We start from the raw sequence: 22,983 nt of genomic DNA, 5'->3' as shown, positions 1-22,983 counted from the left end.
GAAATTGTGAAATTACTAGACTGATTATTTTAAGTGGTTTGGTGATGGTTCCACTTTTTAACAGTAAAGTGAATTAATATGAGAGCCAGTAGATTCTGTTTTCCACTTCCGACTGATTTGCTCAGTTATCATGGAGTCAAATTATATTCTTAAGATATGCAAGTAATAGACTTTGGACTCCATGATAGAAAAAAGAACTTTTGAAAGTAAATACCAGTTTTTATTTAACTAGCCCTTTTGTCTCTTTTTTTGGCTACAAAAGCATTCCAACCTTTGTATTATTTAGGTTTTTTTTTTTTTTAATAAACCGTGGTACACATTTTTGTGCTTAGATTTCTTATTTATTTATTTTGACTGCGTTGGGTCTCTGTTGCCGCGTGCGGGCTTTCTCTAGCTGTGGCGAGCGGGGGCTACTCTTCGTTGGGTGAGCAGGCTTTTCATTGTGGTGGCTTCCTCTTGTTGCAGAGCACAGGCTCTAGGCACGCAGGCTCAGTAGTTGTGGCTTGCGGGCTCTAGAGCACAGGCTCAATAGTTGTGGTGTATGGGCTTAGTTGATCCGTGGCATGTGGTATCTTCCCGGACCAGGGCTCGAACCTGTGTCCCCTGCATTGGCAGACGGATTCTTAATCACTTTGCCACCAGGGAAGTCCTATTTAGTTTTCCTTGTGACGTGTAGATAAGTCCTCCTGAAGAAGAGATAATATTATGTTTTACAACTGAAGTTAGTTAGGTTGTATAGAACTTTGTTTCCTTTCAGAAGGTTTCATTGCTGAGTTCTTAGTACTTTTCTAAACTAATCACATTTAAAGATTGATTATGTACAAATCTTCAGAAATATTTAATAATGAAGCAAGGCTTGACTGGGCAGGGTCTTGAGGTGCTTTCCTATACCCAAGAATTAGCTCCTGATCAGTGAAACAATTCTGGGAAAGCCAGTTCTAGGACTTGTGAATTCTAGGAATATTTCAATGCCCTACAAATTTGCCAAATAAATTAAGATCTATTTTTGTCAGCACATTAAAAATGGCTTTTTTTCTCTCTTGTAGTGTGATTGTGGGAAGATGGAAGAGTATGAGAAGTTCTGTGAGAAAATTCTTGCCAGAATCCAAGAAGCATCACTATCCACAGAGAGCTTTCTACCTGTCCAGTCTGAAAGCATCTCACTTATTCGCTTCCATGGAGTGGCTGTGCTTTCTCCACTGGTAAATGTTTTTGATTTTAAATAATCTTTTTTTCTATAGTGAACCACTAAGGTAGTTCACAGAAAAACAAAAGAAAGGCTGGCTTATAAATATCAAAACGATGCCTGACCCTTTTCATAAGTAAAGAAATGCAAATGAGTTAGCGGTTGGTTTTTTTTGTTTTTTGCTTTTTTTTTTTAACATATTTGATTGGCAGCGATCTGATAGGACCTAGTATTTCTTTTTTTTTTGGGGGGGGGGCGTAGGAGTTTATTAATTAATTTATTTTTGCTGTGTTGCGTCTTCGTTTCTGTGCAAGGGCTTTCTCTAGTTGTGGCAAGCGGGGGCCTCTCACCATCACGGCCTCTCTTGTTGCGGAGCACAGGCTCCAGACGCGCATGCTCAGTAGTTGTGGCTCACGGGCCTAGTTGCTCCGCGGCACGTGGGATCTTCCCAGACCAGGGCTCGAACCCGTGTCCCCTGCATCGGCAGGCAGACTCTCAACCACTGCGCCACTAGGACCTAGTATTTCTTAGCTTGTGGGGAGGAGGCACTTAAAATGCACTTTTGCTGAGAGAATCGGTTGATTTTATTTTTTGATGAGCAGTTTGGTAGTGTTTATCAGAATTTAAAAGTGTATATAACCTTTGACTCAGCAATTCCATTTCGGAGAATATCTTACAATTATACTCATCCATGTGCCTGAAGAAGTCTGTGTAAGGTTATAGGAGCATTGTTTAAAAGAGCAAAAGATTGATAAACAACCTAAATGTCCATTAGTACTGGACTAGTTTAACTAACTGGTCCACTTTATAGACTCATTAAAATGAGTACAGTAGATCTTAATGTGTGGGCATGGAAGGATCTTCACAAGCTGCTGTAAATCACTGGACACAGCATGCTCTCAGAGGCAGCATAGAGTAGTAGTTAAAGCCTGGCTCTGGATCCTTCTGGCCTGAATTCAGATTATTGCTCTGCCACTTACCTGCTGTGTGAACTTGGAGGTCCATTTTCTTTATCTGTTAAATGAGGCTAAAAAATAGTGCCTACCTCATTGGGCTGTTTTGAGGAAAACGAACTAATACATTTAAAATGCTTAGAACACTACCTAGATCATAGTAGGTACTCAATATATGCTAACTATTTGGGTTTTTAAATAAGACTGTTATCTTCTTTCTCTGGGGAGGAGTGAGGGAATATCAGATGAGAGGGAAGACGCACTTTTCATCGTGTTTCCCTTTGATACTGATTGAATATTTTATAAATGTATGTGACGTTATTTCAAATCAGAAAATATTACTGAAAGAGAGTTTTAAATTTATTTCTTTTTGTATAGCAGGATTTAAAAGGTCGATATTTTCTGTCAACTTTTTGTAATGAAATTTTCAACCATACAGAAAAGTTGAAAGGATAGTTCAGTGACTACCCACATATCTACCGTTTAGATTCAACAATTTTTAACATTTTTGCTGTCTTCACTTTATTGCGTTATTTGCTTTATTTAAAACTTTTTTTGTTTTATTGCTGAGCCATTTGAAAATTACAGATACATGACACTTCTCCCCTAAATATTCTGGTAAACAGTTTCTAAAAATAAGGATACTCTCCTACATAAAACTCCAATATCATATCACACTTTATGAAAATTAATAATAATTTTAACAGCATCTAATATTCTATTTATATTCAGATTTCTCTATTTGTGCTGAAAATGTCTTTTATAACTTTTTTATTGTCTGGATCCAGTCAGAGTTCACAAATAGCATTCACTTGTTATGTTTTTTAATGTCTTTGACATAGAACAGTTCCTTAATTTCTTTAAAAAATTGTTCTTTATGATAGTAAATTTTTAAAGAGATCTTACAGAATGCCTTATATTTTGGATTTGTCTAATTGTTTCCTCATGGTGACATTTAACTTACCCTCTAGTCCCTGTAGTTCCTATAAACTGGAAATTAGCCTAATAGTTTGGTTAGAGTCAGGTTAAACATTTTTAGCAAGAATTCTTTGGAGATGATGCCATGTACTTCATATTAAATTAAATCAGAAGTTACATAATGTGTAGTTGTTTGTCTATTAGTAATGTGTAGTTTGAACACTTGCTTCTACAGTGGTGACTGCCATATGACTCTAAAGGTATACATTTTCTTTTCTCTTTTTGATTAGCAAGTAAACTGGAATGATTCTTTGGTACCATGCAAATAAGAAAAGATTTTAAAACATTTTTATCAGCTACTTGATGACATATTGCTTGATTAGTTTAATATAGGCCAAAATGTCTGGGCCTTGTTGTGTAAGGTCTACGACTTTATCAGTTACTTATTTATAAACAAAATCTAATGCTTATGGACCTTAATCCATGATTTTAGGTTGTATTTGATAGTCAAATACTGCAACTTTGAAATAATTTTTTATGACATGTTTTCTATTTGCATAAATCTAAAATAAGTCTTGACTCCTTAACATAGTGACTAAACTTCCCAGGACTTAATAATAAAGACTTAAATCCACACACACAAAAAATAATGCTTGGACGCCTTCAATTTTTTTCAGTACATTACATTTTTATTGGAGGTTACAATGAAGTGGAACCAAATATGTGTTCTGATTTTGTAGGCAAATAAAACATTATCTGTTTCTTTTATCACCTTTGGACATTTTTTTGAGGTAGCAAAGAGGTGAAATGTATACTGATTAGAGGATTAGAAACTAACTGAACCAGTGAAGTAAGACATTACCAAATGAAAATCAAAACAGTAGCCAATAGGGTTAATTTTATCTTTCATTTCAGAGCATTTGATACGTGAACAGTTTTTTTTTCTTTCAACTTTTTTTTTCAATTGAGAATAATTACTTACAGTAAAATGCACAGATCTTAAGTGTTAAAGTTCCATGAATGCTGGGAACTTCCCTGGTGGCCTAGTGGTTAAGACTCCGTGCTCCCAATTCACGGGGCATGGGTTCAATCCCTGGTCAGGGAACTAAGATCACATATGCCACACAGTGCAACCAAAAAAAAAAAAAAGCAGTCCCATGAGTTCTGATATATGGCATCCATTTATAACTCACACCCACACAACATTTTCATCACCACAGAAAAATTTAATATGCTCCATCCCAGTCATCACCCCCAACCACTGTTCAGATTTCTTTCACTATAGATAGTTTTACCTGTTGCACACATTTTTAATCATTCTGGTTCAAAACTACCTGATATTATGATATTTTTACATTTATGAGAAATAATTACATATTTATGATGTTTTTCAGCTTAATATTGAGAAAAGAAGGGAAATGCAACAAGAAAAGCAGAAAGCACTTGATGTAGAAAGAAGAAAGCAGGTTAACAGGAATAGAGCTTTACTGACACGTGTCCAGGAGATTCTTGAAAATGTTCAGGTGTGTAATTTAAGCTCTTTTAAATTATAATTAAGAAATCATGAATTAAGCATTGATGATAATTTTTCAGAAATAAATTTGCCTTAGTAGTTAATTACCAATATACTGTTAAGCTTGAGAATCTTCATAATTTGTGATATTCCATTTCAGTTACTCCAAAGAAAATTCACTTGCTTGTTAGTGGTGCTCAGTACTTGAATCAGAGGGTACTTAGACAATGGACCCATACACTGAGTATAATTGCTTGTTGTCTATGTCTTATGACTCTAAAAACATTGAATTCTCAGTGACAAAATGATAGAATTGGCCATTGTAGTTTACCTCTGAACTAATCAGACTATTGACTCAATGACCTTATTCTCATTCTCTGCTAAAGTAAATAACTGTCCCCCATTTTTTTTTCTGGTGAAGATTCTGCTCTTAGATACACAAATGCAATTTAGATTAAATAGAATTGCCTAGATGCATCTTAGATACAAATTGAAACTTTTTAAACAACACATCTATACCTTTGCAATGATTTTTATTTAATTTAAATTTGTATAAACAATGTGTTTTAAGGTCTGGATTATTTCATACTAAAAACAGTGAATTAGATAAAACAAATAATTTCTGCCTTATATAACCCTGTTTCGCTGGTTACATCTTTTAATTTTTTTTATAATCCTAGGGGTTTGTGGTTTGTGTAATTCATACTAGATGATTTATGTACAATGACCCTTAGGATATTTCCCACTAACTACTACCTTCATTTCTCTGTGGGTAGTAGATTTTAATTTGTAAAGTATAATTACTGCTCATATTGAGTTTATAAAATGTAGTGAGTAGCATAACAAAGGTGGGTTTTTAATTTATTAGATATTTCCTATTATTGGAACAAAAATGGCATATCATTCTTGGTCCACTGAGGGAATATATCAAATATACTACTAATGAATTTATTGTTGAGTTTAAAGACTTTCTCTGCTTAATAGAACGTGTACAATGTTGAACTATAGAGTAATGAATTAATTATTCAGATAGAGAAATTTTATATAATACAAATAGATTTCTAAGGTCTGTTTTACCTGTAAAACCTATGATTCTGATAGATTTTGTTGTTGTTGTTATTTAAATTGTCTAACCAAAGGCTTTTTTAGTGATGTACAAAAAGCATGGCTGCTGAATATCACAAATATGAAATGTTTAGCTATTTTGAGGAAATAATTTATTTTACTTAAACCTGCGAACATGTGTCATGAGTATGTATCCCTTTTGTTTTATTTCTATCGTGAGGTTGTGACCAAGTAGATCTTGTTGTACTGTTTATTGCGTAGTACCTGGAAATCATTACATGTCTTGGGATTTGTAAGGTAAAATAGGAGTGCCATATTGCCTAAGAAAAAAAACACATACAAAGCAACCTAAAAATCTTTTAAAATTCAGGATTCTGGAGTGTATTCATATGATAATATGATAATGATTTCTGCCAGTTTCATATATGCTTGTATAATGTTTAGAAAACATCCTAGTTCACTTTTTCTTTTGCAAAGTCGAGTTATTTAGATACAAAATGTAATTTTATTGTTTTCTGTTGGATCTTTTGTGTATACAATTGTTTTCATCTTTATTAAATTTTTAACTTATTTTGCTTGTTCAAAAACTCATTAATAGGTTGCTGTTTTATTTTATTTTTTTATTTTTTATAAATTTATTTATTTATTTTTGGCTGGGTTGGGTCTTCGTTTCTGTGCGAGGGCTTTCTCTAGGTGCGGCGAGCGGGGGCCACTCTTCATCGCGGTGCGCGGGCCTCTCACTGTTGCGGCCTCTCCTGTTGCGGAGCTCCGCGGCATGTGGGATCCTCCCAGACCAGGGCTCGAACCCGTGTCCCCTGCATTGGCAGGCAGATTCTCAGCCACTGCGCCACCAGGGAAGCCCCCAGGTTGCTGTTTTAAATGATCATCCAGCTAATCAAATTGAAATTTGCCTTAATCAGGTTTTAAGTTGAAGTTTTTCTTAATTTTTAAGTATTAAGCTCGATGGCTGACCTTTCATTTACCACAAATATGTCTCATCATATAGAAGGATTTTAGTTAAAATTTGGAGTAAGCGTATGGGAGGCAGGAGTCTTGGTACTGAATTATTTTTTTGCTTAATCAGTGTCCTGGGCAAGTTAGTTCTTGTTAAAGAGGAATCGTCTATGTAAGAAATTTAATTACTTGCTATTTATCTTACACATTATTATCCCTAGATGACAGTTCTCCTAGGAGGAGCAGTGGTGATGTTATAACATACAACCAGAAGAAAGCTGACGAAAATGCTTCTATCCCAAGATTAAATTGCACATGAGTATATGAATATATATGCACGTATGTTCATATTTGTATCAGATTAGATAAGTGACTTTTTTTTTTTTTTGAGGTATGCGGGCCTCTCACTGTTGTGGCCTCTCCCGTTGCAGAGCACAGGCTCCGGACGCGCAGGCTCAGCGGCCACGGCTCACGGGCCCAGCCGCTCCGCGGCATGCGGGATCCCCCCAGACCGGGGCACAAACCCATGTCCCCTGCATCGGCAGGCTGACTCTTAACCCCTGCGCCACCAGGGAAGCCCCTCTTTCTTTCTTTCTTTTTGGCCGCACCTGGCGACATGTGGGATCTTAGTTCCCCAACCAGGGACTGAACCCGCAGCCCCTGCAGTGGAAGTGCGGAGTCTTAACCACTGGACCATGAAGGAATTCTCTTTTAATCTGTTAATAAATAGGCCAGGATGACCAGTAGATGCTTTTTATAGTAATTTGAGCTCCATGTGATATAGAATACCATAGAAAAGGTCATCTGAGTTTTTATTTGTGTTTTCAAATATTAGAACTCTGAATCTTCAGTTTCAGTTTCACTTTAGAAAACAATGAAATCAAAGGCTTTTTGTGTAGTCAGGACATATTACTTTTTATTTCTTAAATTTATTTTTATTTGTTTATTTATTTTTTGGCTGAGCCACACGGCATGTGAAGTTAGTTCCCCAAGCAGGGATCGAACCTGTGCCCCGTGCAATGGAAGTACGGAATCCTAACCAATGGACCACCAGGGAATTCCTGGAAATAATAATTTTTAAATTTCCTTTTTCAGGTTAGAAAAGCACCTAATGCCTGTGATTTTGATCAGTGGGAGACTGAAACAGTTTACTCTAATTCAGAAGTCAGAAACTTGAATGTTCCTGCTACACTTCCAAATATCTTGCCAAGCCCTACTGAACACTCTACTTTAGCAAAGTTTGAAAAGATAACTGGAATTTTGCCATTGAATACTGAGGACCAATTTAAATCTAATGGGGTAGACTTAGCTAGGGACTCAGAAGAATTCAGTTATCTGAAGCAATGTGATAGTTCAAATATTAGCCACACCGAAAACGAAGCTTCTCTAAAGACCTCCTCAGCAGCTGCACAAGAGCCGCTTATTTCTGGTGGTCTCTTTCCAACAAATGAAGAACAAGAGCCATCACTTCTGGGGGAAGTTACTCCCGATCCCTACATAATGAGTCTTCAGAAGCTGATGAAAAAGTCAAAGGAGTATATAGAAAGAGAGCAATCTAGACACAGTCTGAGAAGTAGTGCAAAGAGGAGTGTTAATGAGAGTTATTCAGACAAAGAAAATGATGCTGTTAAAGTGACTGACTGTGAAAAGGAGAAGGCCCAGTTGATGGGCAAGCACTGTGGTTCAGTTATTCCTGACAAACCAAGCCTTAATAAATCAAATGTTCTTCTCCAAGGTGCTTCCACTCAAGCAAGCAGCGTGAATACATCCATTTTAGGTAGCTTTTCTAAAGTGGACATACCTATACCAACTGGCCATTCTACTGTTTTAGAGCCTGATTCTGATTTTAAACGCATTCCCACTTTTGTTACTGAAAATAATGTTATCAAAAGTCTTACTGGTTCATATGCCAAATTACCTAGCCCAGAGCCAAGCCTAAGTCCTAAAATGCATCGAAGGTGTTCTAGGCCATCATCAGCATGTCATATACTTATAAATAACCCAATAAATGCTTGTGAATTAAGTCCTAAAGGAAAAGAACAGGCAGTAGACTTAGTTGTTCAAGAAACTGATGAAAAAACAAATGTATCTGAAACTGTGCCAGAGTTACCAATTGATTTAGCAGGAGTTTGTTCAAGCAAGGTTTATGTCAGTAAAAATACATCTGAAGCCATACAGGAAATGGTTTTAGGTAAATCAAATCAGGTATGTCAGTCTTCAGGAAGTCAATTAGAAAATAAAGTTATTCATGGACTTGCTAGCATGGAAGGTCAGTTAACATCTGATGGGAGACGACCACAGAAAATGGACAGTACAGGTACTGCAGTGGAAAGATTGCATGAGCCATGTGCCACCAGTCAATGTATAGTGAGTCAAAACTTTGGAACTGTGAGTGGACTCAAGTCAGCCAATGTGTTAGAGAAAAACTGCAATTTCCAAATGGGACTGAATAAGTCTTACGACGTAAAAAACCCATCTCCTTTACTGATGCAAAACCAGAATACCAGACTGCATATGGACACCCCTACAGCGTCCTGTGGAAATGAACAATTTTTGGATAACAGTTTTGAGAAAGTTAAACGGAGACTTGATTTAGATATTGATAATTTGCAAAAAGAAAACTGGCCTTATGTCATAACAACTGGAATAGCTGAACAGGAAAGGCAACATTTGCCAGAAAAAAGATACTTCAAGGGGTCTGTCTACATCAACAAGAATAAAATATTAGAAAGTAGTTCAAAAGGTAAGAAAGCTTCGAAGTGTTTAATATCTGCCAAGCAGGTGGCATCTCTATTTAATACCTTTAATTGATAATTAATAATTGTCATAATAATAATAATTGCAGAATAATTATAATTGTCTTCATCTGTTCATTTATCAGAGAGCATCACTAGCTACAGTTTACTGCCATTTGATAGGCTTTCTTAAAGGATTTTCCTATTTAGATTATGAATCTTTCACAATCCACTTGGTATTATAGAGAATATTGTTAATGACTGGAGGAAAAAGTTCTTGCATGAAACATCACTCATAATTTTAATCCAGTATATTGCTATGATGTTTTCCTTTTGGACTGTGGTTTCTAATATTTTCATCAGTTTGCCCTTTCATTTGTAATGAGATCTTCATGTAGTTGGCCCTTTAGTAAACACTTTAACACTAAATTATTAGAGAAGATATCACAAACAAGGCTCTGTGAGTAGTGTTTCAAGAGTGGTGTCTTTATTAATGAAAATTATTTCAAATTTCTTTCTGTTGTATCTAGTGTTATATTAACAGTAACTTGTTAAAACATGTCTTCTTTATTACTCCTTACTTTGTTGTCATGGCTCATAATTCTTCATTACTGATGTGGAAGACATATAAATCAAGTAAATCATGTTTTTAGACACAGACATTTCAACTCTAATGTGATATGCATCCTCCTGAAAAAAACTTCGTATTCTGTAAAATTGCACCTAAAAGTAACAAGGTTTATAGGAAAAATAGGGTTGGGTTGGGGCAGACTACGTAACACCTGTGCGACTTTATAAGCACTCTAATAAAAACAGTTGATATCTGAGGAGCCAGCTTGGCTTCTCCAAGTAGATGACGTAGCAGGCTAGAAGCTGTCTCGGTCAATACCTAAAGGACACAGACTGACCAAGTGGCAGTTCTGGCAGTGCTTTCACAAGAGGAAGGCCGCTGTGTTGAGATGAGGCCAGGCATGGAGGCAGCCGGCTTGCTATCAGAGTGGGCAAGGGTGGCAGTGCATCGTGCCGAGAGCTGCCCGTAGCTTGGCTGCCTGCCTCGGGCACACCTCCCAGAGAGGGATCCCCTGGACAGGCACTCATTTATAAAGTTTTTAAGGTAGAGCTGAATGGACTCCAGTTGTTGGCTGAGTGGTCGAGTGGAGGGCGTTTTTCCTTTCTTGCTGAACGTTACAATTCACCTGCTTTTCCAGCCCCCCTCCCCCGCCTATAAAAAAATTGCACGTGAACAACTGCATATTGTTGTAGCTGAATAAAATGTATTTAGGAACAAATTATCAGAATACCATGGCAGGTAGGACAAATATAATGCGCTTATCTTCAATGAAAATCATTGACTGTGTATTTAGAAAGAAGGATTCTTTGAATTTAGTTGAATTATAATGGATTCCTAAATATCTATGTGCTACATCTGTGTAATACTTGATATTTCAACATTTCAAAGTGTCACACCACTTTCTATTCAGTAGGTTGCATAGTCATACTGATTTAATAAATTTTTTAGTTAGTAATTAAAATATCTAGAATTTTAATATCCAATCTTTTTTGGAGCCTCAAGCTGAGTAGCTTTATACTGTCAAAGCAACATTTATTTTAAAAAAGTAAAACAAAGCAAAAGTAGAAGCTACAATACCAGAGACCCTGGAGAAGGACAGGAGTGAAGAAAATAAATGGAGGTGAGATGCACATGAGAACCACATTGTGAGGTTAATTGGAGTAAAGAGAATTGGACGGAACACATAGTCTTGGCTTCATCAGTTCAGATCATGATGGGATCTGTCGAACGAGTGGGTTAGGGTGATGAGATACAGACCTTTAGTAGCATGAAATGAGAGGAGGGCCAAAGAGAATGTGATTCAAAGTGGGGACCTGGCTGTATCTTGATTGTACTGGGTCAGATCCAGGAATACTCTCTGGTCAGAAGCGTAATTTAAATTGATGTTATAAAACATCAGATATTACTAAATTTTCTAAATTTGAGGGGACATGTTTCTTTTCAGAAGGTGAGGAGATATTAAAAAGCAAGATGATAGCTTTCGAAGAAATGCGGAAGAGACTAGAAGAGCAGCACGCCCAGCAGTTATCGCTACTCATAGCTGAGCAGGAAAGGGAACAGGAGAGACTGCAAAAGGTGAGGAATTAAAATGTAGGGATATAGGGCTGGTGAGTGGAGTTTTGGTCATGTTTAGGATACTTATAATTGTTACCCTTGTATATCTTAATCTAAGGGGGTTATTGATTTTCATACATGGAGAGTACTTTTTTGTTTGGATTTAAGAAAAAAGTGACTTTGGAATTATCAATTTTTTTTTTAACATCTTTATTGGAGTATAATTGCTTTACAATGGTGTGTTAGTTTCTGCTTTATAACAAAGTGAATCTGCTATATATATACACATATCCCCATATCTCTTCCCTCTTGCATCTCCCTCCCTCCCACCCTCCCTATCCCACCCCTCTAGGTGGTCACAAAGCACCGAGCTGATATGCCTGTGCTATGCGGCTGCTTCCCACTAGCTATTGGTTTTACATTTGGTAGTGTATATATGTCCATGCCACTCTCTCACTTTGTCCCAGCTTACCCTTCCCCCTCCCCATGTCATGGAGAGTATTTTTAGTGCCAAAATGTGAATTAAAATATTTTGATCCTTATCTAAAAATAAATGCATAATTTATCAAAAGGATACTTAATTGAATCCTTGATTCAAAATTTGTAATATTTTTAAAAGGTATTTTGTAAGTAGATGCTGAAATATGCATTCTGTAAGAGTATATCATAAGAGGAAGGACACTTGTTTTAAGATTATCACATTTCAAAATCAATTAAATAAATTGTCAATTTTATTTGAGGGAGGAGAACCTGAAATAAATAATTTGCTGATAATCATACATACTTTTAGCTGAGCCTAAAATACTATTTGGAGATGTAATTAAAAGAGCTACCATATTATAATAAACTTAATCTACAGGAAATAGAAGAACGGGAGAAAATGTTAAAAGAGAAGAAGGTGATTACAGCGGAAGCCTCCGAATTGGGCACTAGCAATGCTGTGGACTTAGAATGGAGAAAGATAAGTGACTCTGGTTTACTAGAAACAGTGCTGTCTCAAGTGGACTCACTCCATTCTTCAAATTCAAATAGTTCTGGTAAATATTTAAAAAATCCTTTTCCATTTGAAAAAATTATCCTATAGTAAGATATTTTATTTGGCACACTTTAAAATTGTACCTCCTTTCTATAAGTCATTCCACATCCAACCCATGCTATTTGCCAGCTTCTTAGAAACTGGTGAAAAATGAAATGATAGCAGCAGATCAAAGACCAATGAGCAGGTTCACGAGAAAAGCCACCTTAGCAAGGAAAATATCAGGAAATTTGGCTCAGAGCCTGGTCTTTGTTCATTCAAGTAGCAGGTGATATTCTTCAAGTGATAACACAGTTTGCTATCTCCTGAGTGATCTTGAATTACATCTAATTACCCAGTCCCAATAAGAGCTTATCTTCACATCTTCAATTATCCTGAGATGCTGTTTGTGTTGAAAAGATCCATCTGGTGCATATGCTTAAAGTCCATAAATACTTTAAGTCTGCTATGGATCAGTTTCAGAGTTGTTATTCTTGATGAGTGTCATGTTTATTTGGATGTTCTGTGTATTCTAATTATTTGACATCAAGTATAATACTTTATGTATATTTCTCAAGGTTTCACAAGTTCTGCCCTACAACACAGCTTTGGTTCTGCAAGTGAAGTACCATTCTACCTCTGGGGATCATCAACTAGTGGCTTGACCAAACTCTCAGTAACAAGACCTTTTGGAAGGGCCAAAACTAAATGGTCTCAGGTGGGCAAACTTAAAGATACATGCATGCACGTCTGTCTATATCTTTTCTAAAGAGCTATGTTATCTTAGGTTGTACAAATGAGGCATAAATATTTTGCAATACATCAAAAGCTTAGCTTTTATTAAAGATTAAACTACACAGAGTAAACATATAGAAGAATTTAGTTCATTGTAATAGATTAAGAAAAACAGTCTTGAGTATAATGCTCAGATTATTAAAATGTTGTGTCTATTTTATTTCTTCTAGGTTTTCAGTGCAGAAGTACAAGCAAAATTTAACAAAGTAACTGCAGTAGCAAAAGGATTTCTTACTCGTAGGCTCATGCAGACAGATAAACTGAAACAACTTCGACAAACTGTAAAAGTAAGAGGGTTGTGTAAATTGTATTACATTTCTGTCTCAGTTTCTGTCAGTGTTGTGACAGCTGAGTTGACAAATTAGTTCAGAACTTAGGCAGATCAAACATTTTTTAGTCACATAATGTAGGCTGTTTTAGAAATTGATTAATCTCATTCAGATAATTTTTTAAAATATGTAAACGAAGTAATTTGTGCATTTTTTTGGTCTCACTTTAAAGTGAGTGCTGTTTGACTTCTGATGTAATAGTTTTGTGTTCTTCATTTTGTTTTGACTGAGAAAAAGAACAAAAGGAAACTCCAGTGATCATGAAATCTTTCTAGAAAAATGAAGGAGCATTTCTTTCAGGATACTATGGAATTCATAAGAAGTTTTCAGTTGGAAGCACCGTTAAAGAGAGGTGTTGTTTCAGCACAAGATGCTTCTCTTCAGGAAAGAGTGTTAGCTCAGGTAATGCATGTATCCTCAAGGCTCTTAGGAAATGGAAATGTTTTATTTCTCTACCTTCACTGAACCACTGAAAGTAGGTTTCAATGAAAACTTTAACCGTTTTCTCTAAATAAGAGCATACGTAATACTACTGACCTCTAACCTCATCTTTTTAAATGGGTATAATATTTTCTTCTTTTGAACTTAGTTGCGAGCTGCCCTGTATGGTATTCATGACATATTCTTTGTAATGGATGCAGCTGAAAGAATGTCTATTCTACATCATGATCGAGAAGTTCGCAAAGAGAAAATGCTCCGGCAAATGGTATGTTACATGACTTTTAAACTAGTGAGTGAAAAAAAATCTCTATTTCTTTTACACTCACAAATTATTTCTGTTACCAAATGTGTGGGTTTTCCCCCCACACCAGATCTCTGACACCAGCTGGGTGTCCTACAATTCAATTCAGTTCTGATACCATCTACCTGGAGTTAGTATCAGATCCTACATGTCAAGGAGGCAGTCTTATGAGACTGCCTCCACTTCAGATGCCAATCTCATTAAATAAATCTTTAGGAAAAAATAGGAAAGAATTTTTGTACTTGTTTAGATACATATTAATTATACATGTTAATTCAAGGGTTAAGTATATTTTATTAATAATTATGTTGCTTCTGACTAACTAGCTATAAAGTGGGGTTCCCATGACTCCCTCCTCGGGTTTGAAAATTTTTCTAGAATGGTTCACAGAACTCAGGGAAACAGTTGCTTACATTTAATGGTTTATTATATAATAAAGGATACAGTAACAGATACAGATGAACAGCCAGATAGAGAGATGCATAGGGCGAGGTGTGGAAGGGTCCTGAGAGCAGGAGCTTCTGTCCTGTGGAGGGTGTGTGCCACCTTCCCAGCATGTGGATGTGTATTTTAGGGTTTTTATGGAGGCTTCATCACGTAGGCATGATTGATTATTGACTCAATCTCTAGCCTCTGTCCTGTCCCCACAGGATAGGGGGTGAGGCTGAAAGTTTCAAGGTTGTAATCGTGCTTGGTCTTTCTGGTGACTAGCCCTCATTCAGAGCCCACCAAAAGTTGTCTTATTAGAACAAAAGATACTTTGGGGAATTTCCCTGGCTGTCCAGTGGTTAAGGCTCGGTGCTTTCACTGTCAGGGCCTGGGTTCAAAAAAATTGCTTCTATCACCTGGGAAATTTCAAGGGATTTAGGAGCTCAGTGTTAGGAACCGAAGTCAAAGATCAAGCATTAGAACAAAAGATGCTCCTATCACTCAGGAGATTTGATTAAAAGGGTTTTAGGAGCTTTGTGTCAGGAACTGGGGTCAAAGACCAAATATTAATAGGAACCAGGGGCAGATCAATCGATTGATTGATCTATCTATAATTACTTCACATTGAGGTTCTTCTGGGTTTGGTGTAATTGATACTAAATATCATTCTTTATTGACTTTAGCACCATCCTACAATTCTTTTTTTTTTTTTTAATATTTATTTATTTCTGGCTGAGTTGGGTCTTCATTGCTATGCACAGGCTTTCTCTAGTTGTGGCGAGCGGGGGCTACTCTTTGTTGTGGTGCACGGGCTTCTCATTGTGGGGCTTCTCTTGTTGCGGAGCACAGGCTCTAGGTGTGTGGGCTTCAGTAGTTGTGGCTTACGGGCTCCAGAGCGCAGGCTCAGCAGTTGGCGGCGCACGGGCCTAGTTGCTCCGCACGGGCCTAGTTGCTCCGCGGCACATGGGATCCTCCCGGACCAGGGCCCAAACCCACGTCCTCTGCATTGGCAGGCGGACTCCCAACCACTGCACCACCAGGGAAGCCCCCATCCTACAATTCTTAAAACAGGTAGTTCCCAGGATTACCAATAATATTTAAATCTGTAGACAAATTTAAAAGAAATTGGCAAGAATTACATACTGTTTTTGGGATTAGATTTTTGAGTTAAGTGTTGAATATTACTTGGATGACTCATAAAAAACTGTCTGCTGCTCCTGATTGAATTTCCTTGAAACTGTCATGTACATTTACCTCTTTTGGAAATCAGAGTTAGAAAAGAGGCTCCAAATTAATTTGAAAAACAGTTGATCCTTGAACAACGTGGAGGCTTAGGGGTGGCCCACAGTCAGAAATTTCAGTATAACTTCTGACTCCCCAACAACTTAACTACTAATAGTCTACTGTTGACCAGAAGTCTTACCAATAACATAAACAGTCAATTAACACATATTTTATATGTTATATGTATTATATACTGTATCCTTAAAATAAAATAAGTTAGAGAAAAGAAAATATTCAGAAAATCATAAAGAAAATACATTTATAGTACTGTACTGTATTTATCAATACCATAATTTATGTTGTCTGTTTATAAGATGAATCATGTCTGTTAAGTACCTACATCAATATTGTCTTATATGATACAAAACACTGTAGATGTTATATGTATTACTAACATTAGACATCAAAAATGAAAAGATTAAAAAAATGAAAAGATAATGTGAAAAACAAGTTCACGTTTATTTACAGTTGTAACAATTCATGCATTGATAATGAGGAAGCAGCAATATGTTTAATTTATGGGAACCTAGTGTAATCAGTATGATTGCTTCACAGTAGCCTAGCCTGTACACTAAGGAATAAATTGTTATAATCATGGCATACAGTGTTGTCATATTCATAATACAGTATTGGAAACAGTGTTACATTAAAAAAACCCCACATACCTGTGATGATAGGCTGTAGTTGAGAGAGAAGAGAGGGAGAGGGAGGCAGAGAGAGAGAGAAAGAGCGAGAGGCCTGCATACTGAATGGTAATGTAACTCTTTGAAAGCAGTTATAAAACAGTAAGAAAACTAACACATTAATTTTATATTAAATATCACTCACCTTATGCTTATATAAGGATAGACTAGTATATACATATATTTTATGCATTCATGACATAATTTTTTTTTCATATTTCTAGGTTATGTGGTTCATCTGTGAGTTTTTTAAAGTCATAAATCTCCAAAAAATTTTCCAATATATTTGTTGAAAAAAAACCTGCATGTAAGTCACCTGTGCAGTTCAAATCTGTGTTGTTCAAGGGTCAACTGTATATCAGAGTGTTGGAGATCTGTGGTTTGAATCAGGGATCTTAGTGTGGTTGGCAAAAGAAAAGCCAAATTTACACCATTTCATTGGGAAAAATAATTTTAATTAATTAAAAAAATTAGACTGCTTCAATTGTAAAGACTAAATTAAAGCTCAGAATGCCAGTAAGAGAAGCTTTTCCATGCAATTTGAGATCATTCAGTACTATACTTTAGTGGTATTACTGGTACCACTAGAGCTTTATGTTACTTTTGTATTTTAAAGGATAAAATGAAAAGTCCACGAGTGGCTCTTTCAGCTGCAACACAGAAGTCTCTTGATAGGAAGAAGTACATGAAGTAAGTCTTTTTCATGTCTTGTCATATTCTAATTTAATTATTATCAAGCCAATTAATTTTAAGCAACTGTTGGTTTGTATATTCAAATTAGAAATAAAGAATTGTTAACACTTCTGCAGCTGAGGTGATAGAAATCCCTTTATATAGTTTTCTTAAAATCAGGTGGTAAAATCTGATTTTATCTTTAGATAAATGTATTAACTAATAAATCGGTCAACATTCAACTTGTGTAATTGATAGCTAATCAAGTAATCTTAAAAATACTTAATCCTTATATTCAGTGTTAATTTTGTATCTTTTAAATATATTCTTTTTCAAATATCCTAAAGACTTCATAGCAGGAAAAACTTAATGCAAATAATACTCTGAAGCTATCCTATTAAAACTCTTCTTTCTTGAAATTCGTCTTTAGTATGCTTATTACAGGTCTTTCAGTAGTGCACCAACTTTGAAATGATGATTTGTTTCTGTCATCCTGTATCACATTTGTAATCATGTGTTTTCCCCCTTTCTAAATACATTATTTGTGTGTCCTTATTTTTATATTGTGTTAGAGCTGCAGAAATGGGAATGCCAAATAAGAAATTTTTGGTTAAGCAAAATCCTTCTGAAACAAGGTGAGAAAAATCACTTAGTCTCAGTAAGAGGCTATTTTTTAACTTTTAAGGAAAAGAAAATCTTATAAATCCCAAGCTTGTTTTTTGTTGGCTTTGTTCTACTTTACATCAGTAAATCTCTCCCTATTGGGGTGGAGGGTCACAGAGTCAGAATCCATAGTAACACCTGGTCATATACATGGTCATGTGCCAGACCAGATGTTCCTGGAGCTTTCTGTAGGACATGCTATCTCTGATGGAAATTTGAGCCCCATATGTCCTGAGTTCAGTCTGCAGTCCAAGGGGTCTTTGATACTTACTTAAAAACCTTAGAAAGCTAGCTTAATGTTTCTGACGTGTTTTCTGCTCTTACAAGAGTGATGTTTTGTTTCTCAGATGTTTGAAAGGAAAAATTCCTTCTGTAAAGTACATAAATAAATTATCTAAAAGCACAAGGATTAATACTTGTGTTAGGCATCTCTTTCCTGATAAAAAAACCGAGGTTTGTTCTCTTGGTGAGCAAATAAGCACTATATTAATACACTGTAGTCAGTTTGTTTTGCATTGTGATAATGTATAGGCCAAATCGTTGCATCGTTGACTTCTGCCTCACTGTTTCTTTCATCTGTTGAAAGAAAGTGGGGGAAAAGCTGAATTTATCCTATTGAATTAATTTTTTATTTACCTTGTCAACAGAGTCCTTCAGCCAAATCAAGGACAGAATGCACCTGTTCATAGGCTACTGAGTAGACAAGGGTAAGAATTCAACACACATGGGTATTTAAAAATATTCAAATCAAGATTAGCTTTGAGAGGGATTAGCTTTTTATATAAAGGATAACTATTTTCAAATGTGATCTTTTTATCGTATTAGGAAGAGCTTTTAACGTTTTGTTCAAAGATAACCCTCTGATGTACTGTTGTGTATTAAATTTTAATTATCATCTTATGTTGGCGTGTTTTTACTTTTCATTTCATACCATTTTGCTCATTAAATAATGTAAACATCCACATAGTAAGTTCAACATCACCAAAGTGTTTCTCCAACAAAGCATAAGTCATGGTTATAGTCTCCTGACGAAGGGAAAGGTATAGTTTCCTTACTGTGCACATGCATGAGACTTAATTCTTTTCAAGCTTATTGTGCTTTGAACGGTTAATGCAGTATGGTTGCTTTTTTTGAATGTTGAACATTTAGAACTTAATGCAAGTGACTTATTAATTTTTTTATATTCAATTAGAACCCCTAAGACATCAGTGAAGGGGGTTGTGCAAAATAGACAGAAGTCTTCACAGAGCAGAGTGCCTAACAGAGCGCCTGTTTCAGGTGTGTAGCCAACGAATTCCTGAAACCCATTCAATAGAAAGTCGTGCACAAGCTGCCCCATGACCCAGGCCATACCAGCGGGATAGAGTGTCTTTCCTTGCCACCATAATTTTGGCATATTCACCGTCATTCCTACTAGTGATCATTTGTATTAGTATTTTGCGGCAGTCAGGAGATCTTAGTGAAACTGTGGTTGCAATCTTGATTTCTGTAAATTCCATGGAGACACTATGTATTTTTTAATCTGAAAACTTTGTAGAATTATACATGCTTAACTCAGAAAAGTTTTTATAAATGAGTAAAATATAATGATCTGATGTCTAAATCTGTGCATGTCTATTCAGCTTTGGGAAAGTGTATCACCCAGGAATATTTGTATCTGCACATAAGGGGAAGAATTGCTCTCTGACCACAAGGTCACATGTGAATATGCCAAATGGGAGGGGGTGAAGTCTTAATCTTTTGCTCAATAAGAAGCTTGAGCTAAATTTCTCTTTATGTTCATTATTTGAGAATTATTTAAGGGCTAAGCCAAAAAGTGTATTTTAAAATCCTATTTATGGTGGCAAAAAGACAAATTCAGTGTTGAGCTAATGCAAAACCCTTAAGCTAATGTTTTAATATTTTTTAGGTGTCTTTGTTAAGACACTGTGATAACTCACCAAAAATTATGTGATCCATTAAAAATACTTGCAAAATGCTTTGCTTTAACTAGACTGATTTCTAAACATTTAAAAGAAACCTAATCACCAGGCAATTAAAATTAAATCTTTAATCAATTCTAGTCTTCTCATTAATACACCATTAGTCATATTTTAGAGCTTTTATTACTAAGTAATTTTCTCCAAATTAGGAGGGAATAAGCAACATAGATTTTTTCATGTTATTCACCTAAGTTCAAAGAGGGAACAAGATATTGATCACAACTTTGAATTGATTGCTCACCTTTTGCATGTATATATAGTGAGTTTAATTCATAATGTTGAATATATAGAGGATAATTTAAAAGGTCATCTTTTGGAATTCACTGTGAGTGACAGTCAATGGAGTTGTTTTAAAGGGGATTACAGAGCTGAAAATCCCGGTTATTCCAGAGGTAGAATCAGCTGGTTTGAAAGATAACCATTTGGAAGAACTCAGACCAAACATCAAACCTGTTGCTTGTGAAGTTACATGGAATTTTAAGACATTTTCCATTTTTTCTCATGTTAGTGTTATATATTGTAATAAATCCTAGCTAGTTGGCAAATCATTGAGGAATTAGTATTGCTTTGCCTAATGTTGTCTATTGCCCGAGTGACTACTCTCCATATTCTTTTCTCATGCATTTCATCTCCACTATTTGTCACCTGTGAATCTATAAGTAAAATAGCAACTACTGTTTCTATTCAGTAATACGCAACAGTATAAAGGATGAATAGGAAGTCATTGCAGTTAATGTGTACAATGAAGTTTAGTATCTAGAACTATTGTGGTTTAATTGCATTGCAACATAATTATTAATAAAAATGTACTTAACCCTTGAATTAACATGTATAATTAATATGTATCTAAACAAGTACAAAAATTCTTTCCTAATTTTTCCTAAAGATTTATTTATACGTGAGTGCATATTTAGACAATTGAAAAAGACTAAAGAATTTTATCCTTTTACATAAACTGAAAATTTGGCTTATGACTAAAATTCTACTATGAATCTCAACACAGGGATCCATAGTTGCTTTTGAAAAGATTATTCTTTCCTCCTTAAATTTTTAATGGCCTGGATTATGTTTCAAACAAATTTGAAATTATGCTTTGATATGACCTACATGGAGGACAAGCCTTTTATTAAGCATTTTATAGAAAACTCATTTTTATGTTGATAGACTATCATATTCTTAGACTGAAGTACAATTCTAAGGCGTTAAAGTTTGCTGCAAAGCAATTAAAGTTGTTTATAGTTTTTAGAAACTAAATTGCAGTCTCTGATCTCATATATGTTTTAAAACATTCATTTGATGTCTTGTGCTTGACTTAAGAGTTTACAGTGAAATTCAGAAATTGCTAATTAAAGCAGAGTAGGAGGCAGTAATGCAAAATGGTTAAGTAAAACAATGAATCAGGTAGAATTGGGTTCTCAGAGTTTCTACTTCTAGCTCTGTTACTTACACAGGTGACTTACTCTCCTATGTCTCAGTTTTATTATTGTTAAAATAGTAGTAACAATTTTGACCTCGTGATTATTTTACATAAGGATTAAATATAATAATGTGTTTTGCTTAGCTCAGTGCTTGGTACATAGTGAGCACTCATTAAATGGTATCATTACAGAAAAACTACATTGAGAAATAATAATAGTTTTGCTCTATTTTTAGGAGTATATGCAGGAAAAATCCAAAGAAAGCAGCCAAATGTTGCGACAACTTAAGAAGACAACATTCATTAGGATAAAAAAGGGGGGAAGGGTTAGGATCCGTATTATTTTCCCTGCTCACGACTTTTTATTTAACTCTGGACTCTGTTTACACAGGCAAAGTGATGCCAAAGGGCTGAAAAATCATCTGGATATTTTGGTCAGTCTGGCTAGTCCCATCCCCCCCACCGAATTTTCCTCTTAATATCAGTTTCAGGTGAAGACAAATTAGCGTTTAGTAATTGGCTCATTTCTGTCCTTAACCTGCACAAACATAAGTTTGTTTTATTACTCAGGTGTCCGCCGAGAACCTTTTTGTAAACTTAAAGGACATTTGCGTTTATTTCTATAAAATATTGAAAAGGTGTGATAACTTATAAATAAGTTCTGAAATACAAATTTCATTAATCTCTGCACACTGATTGCTGAATTTGATAAACTAGATACTGTTCTGTTTGAGGGGAAATTATTGCAGAAGAATGTTTTTCCCCGATTTTGTAACTTTGAAAACTCTGATTAATCTCTCATATTCTTGGACTTACAGTGTAACCACATAGGATAGAACACTTGCCTGTTGATTGTGGTCCACCAAAAATTCACCACAGGAGTAGCTGGGCATCACCATTTTGGTCATAGGTACACATTCCTCTCAGCAACTAGTTGTCTCACAGAAATGTTAGGCTTAATGTATGTTAATAATGTATGTTACCCTAGTACTATTAGAAACGTTTCTATTAAATTATAAAATCTTTCTGTGGAGGGTATAACAAATTTGGGGAAGATAGCACAACGTTCTTAAATGTAGTAGCGCTTAGGAATGAATGCATTATTACATCTATTTCTTTAAAATAGAATAACGTGTTGCATGCAGTTACATTTTCTATTTAGTCTGTTTATTTCTTCATAGTCTGCTTTTTTTAGCATGCTGGATTTAGGGGAGAATAAAGGGCTATACAATATGATAAATTCAGATTTTCAAATGGGATAATAATACTGTCTAGTTTAAAGTCTGCATTACATAAGAGGCACTAATGTTTAAGGTTTTTCATCACTTACATAATCATTTAAAATATAAACCAAAAAGTGTTACCAAGGGAACATGATTTTATGAAAAAGAATGTCACTGTTAATTTATCATGCCATCTCCAAAAGGGCTTTGTGCTTCTCACATAAAATTGGGAACATTTATGTGTACATTTAATCTTTCTAACTTAAATTTTAAAAAGATACTGGTATTTTGAAAATGCAG

General features: G+C 35.4%; 1 protein-coding gene across 2 annotated transcripts; it reads left to right on the top strand.

Annotated features, from left to right (window-relative positions):
* Positions 1–1,061: 1,061 nt before the first annotated feature.
* On the top strand, positions 1,062–21,772 carry CCP110 (centriolar coiled-coil protein 110). 2 transcript variants are annotated; one of them, XM_065893082.1, is made up of 13 exons: positions 1,062–1,202; positions 4,452–4,580; positions 7,685–9,332; positions 11,340–11,470; positions 12,309–12,486; positions 13,043–13,182; positions 13,430–13,546; positions 13,889–13,990; positions 14,178–14,294; positions 17,343–17,416; positions 17,971–18,033; positions 18,709–18,768; positions 21,697–21,772. In XM_065893082.1, the coding sequence occupies exons 1-13, from the start codon at positions 1,062–1,064 to the stop codon at positions 21,770–21,772; spliced, it is 2,976 nt and encodes a 991-aa protein (XP_065749154.1). The 2 variants fall into 2 exon arrangements, with proteins under 2 accessions (XP_065749154.1, XP_065749155.1); XM_065893083.1 differs by lacking the exon at positions 18,709–18,768.
* The last annotated feature ends 1,211 nt before the right edge of the window (positions 21,773–22,983 follow it).

Source organism: Phocoena phocoena, chromosome 15, assembly GCF_963924675.1.
Source record: "Phocoena phocoena chromosome 15, mPhoPho1.1, whole genome shotgun sequence".
Lineage (NCBI taxonomy): Eukaryota > Metazoa > Chordata > Mammalia > Artiodactyla > Phocoenidae > Phocoena > Phocoena phocoena.
Note: the sequence above shows the minus strand (reverse complement) of the source record. Positions and strands in the feature narration are given on the sequence as shown.

What these genes read in the sequence shown, in the direction of transcription:
- CCP110 (XM_065893082.1), top strand. Translation starts at nt 1,062, where the DNA reads ATGGAAGAGTATGAGAAGTTCTGTGAGAAAATTCTTGCCAGAATCCAA. An exon ending in AACAGGAGAGACTGCAAAAG is followed by an intron (nt 11,471 to 12,308) that starts GTGAGGAATTAA and finishes CTTAATCTACAG; the next exon opens with GAAATAGAAGAACGGGAGAA. An exon ending in AGGAAAGAGTGTTAGCTCAG is followed by an intron (nt 13,991 to 14,177) that starts GTAATGCATGTA and finishes TTTTGAACTTAG; the next exon opens with TTGCGAGCTGCCCTGTATGG.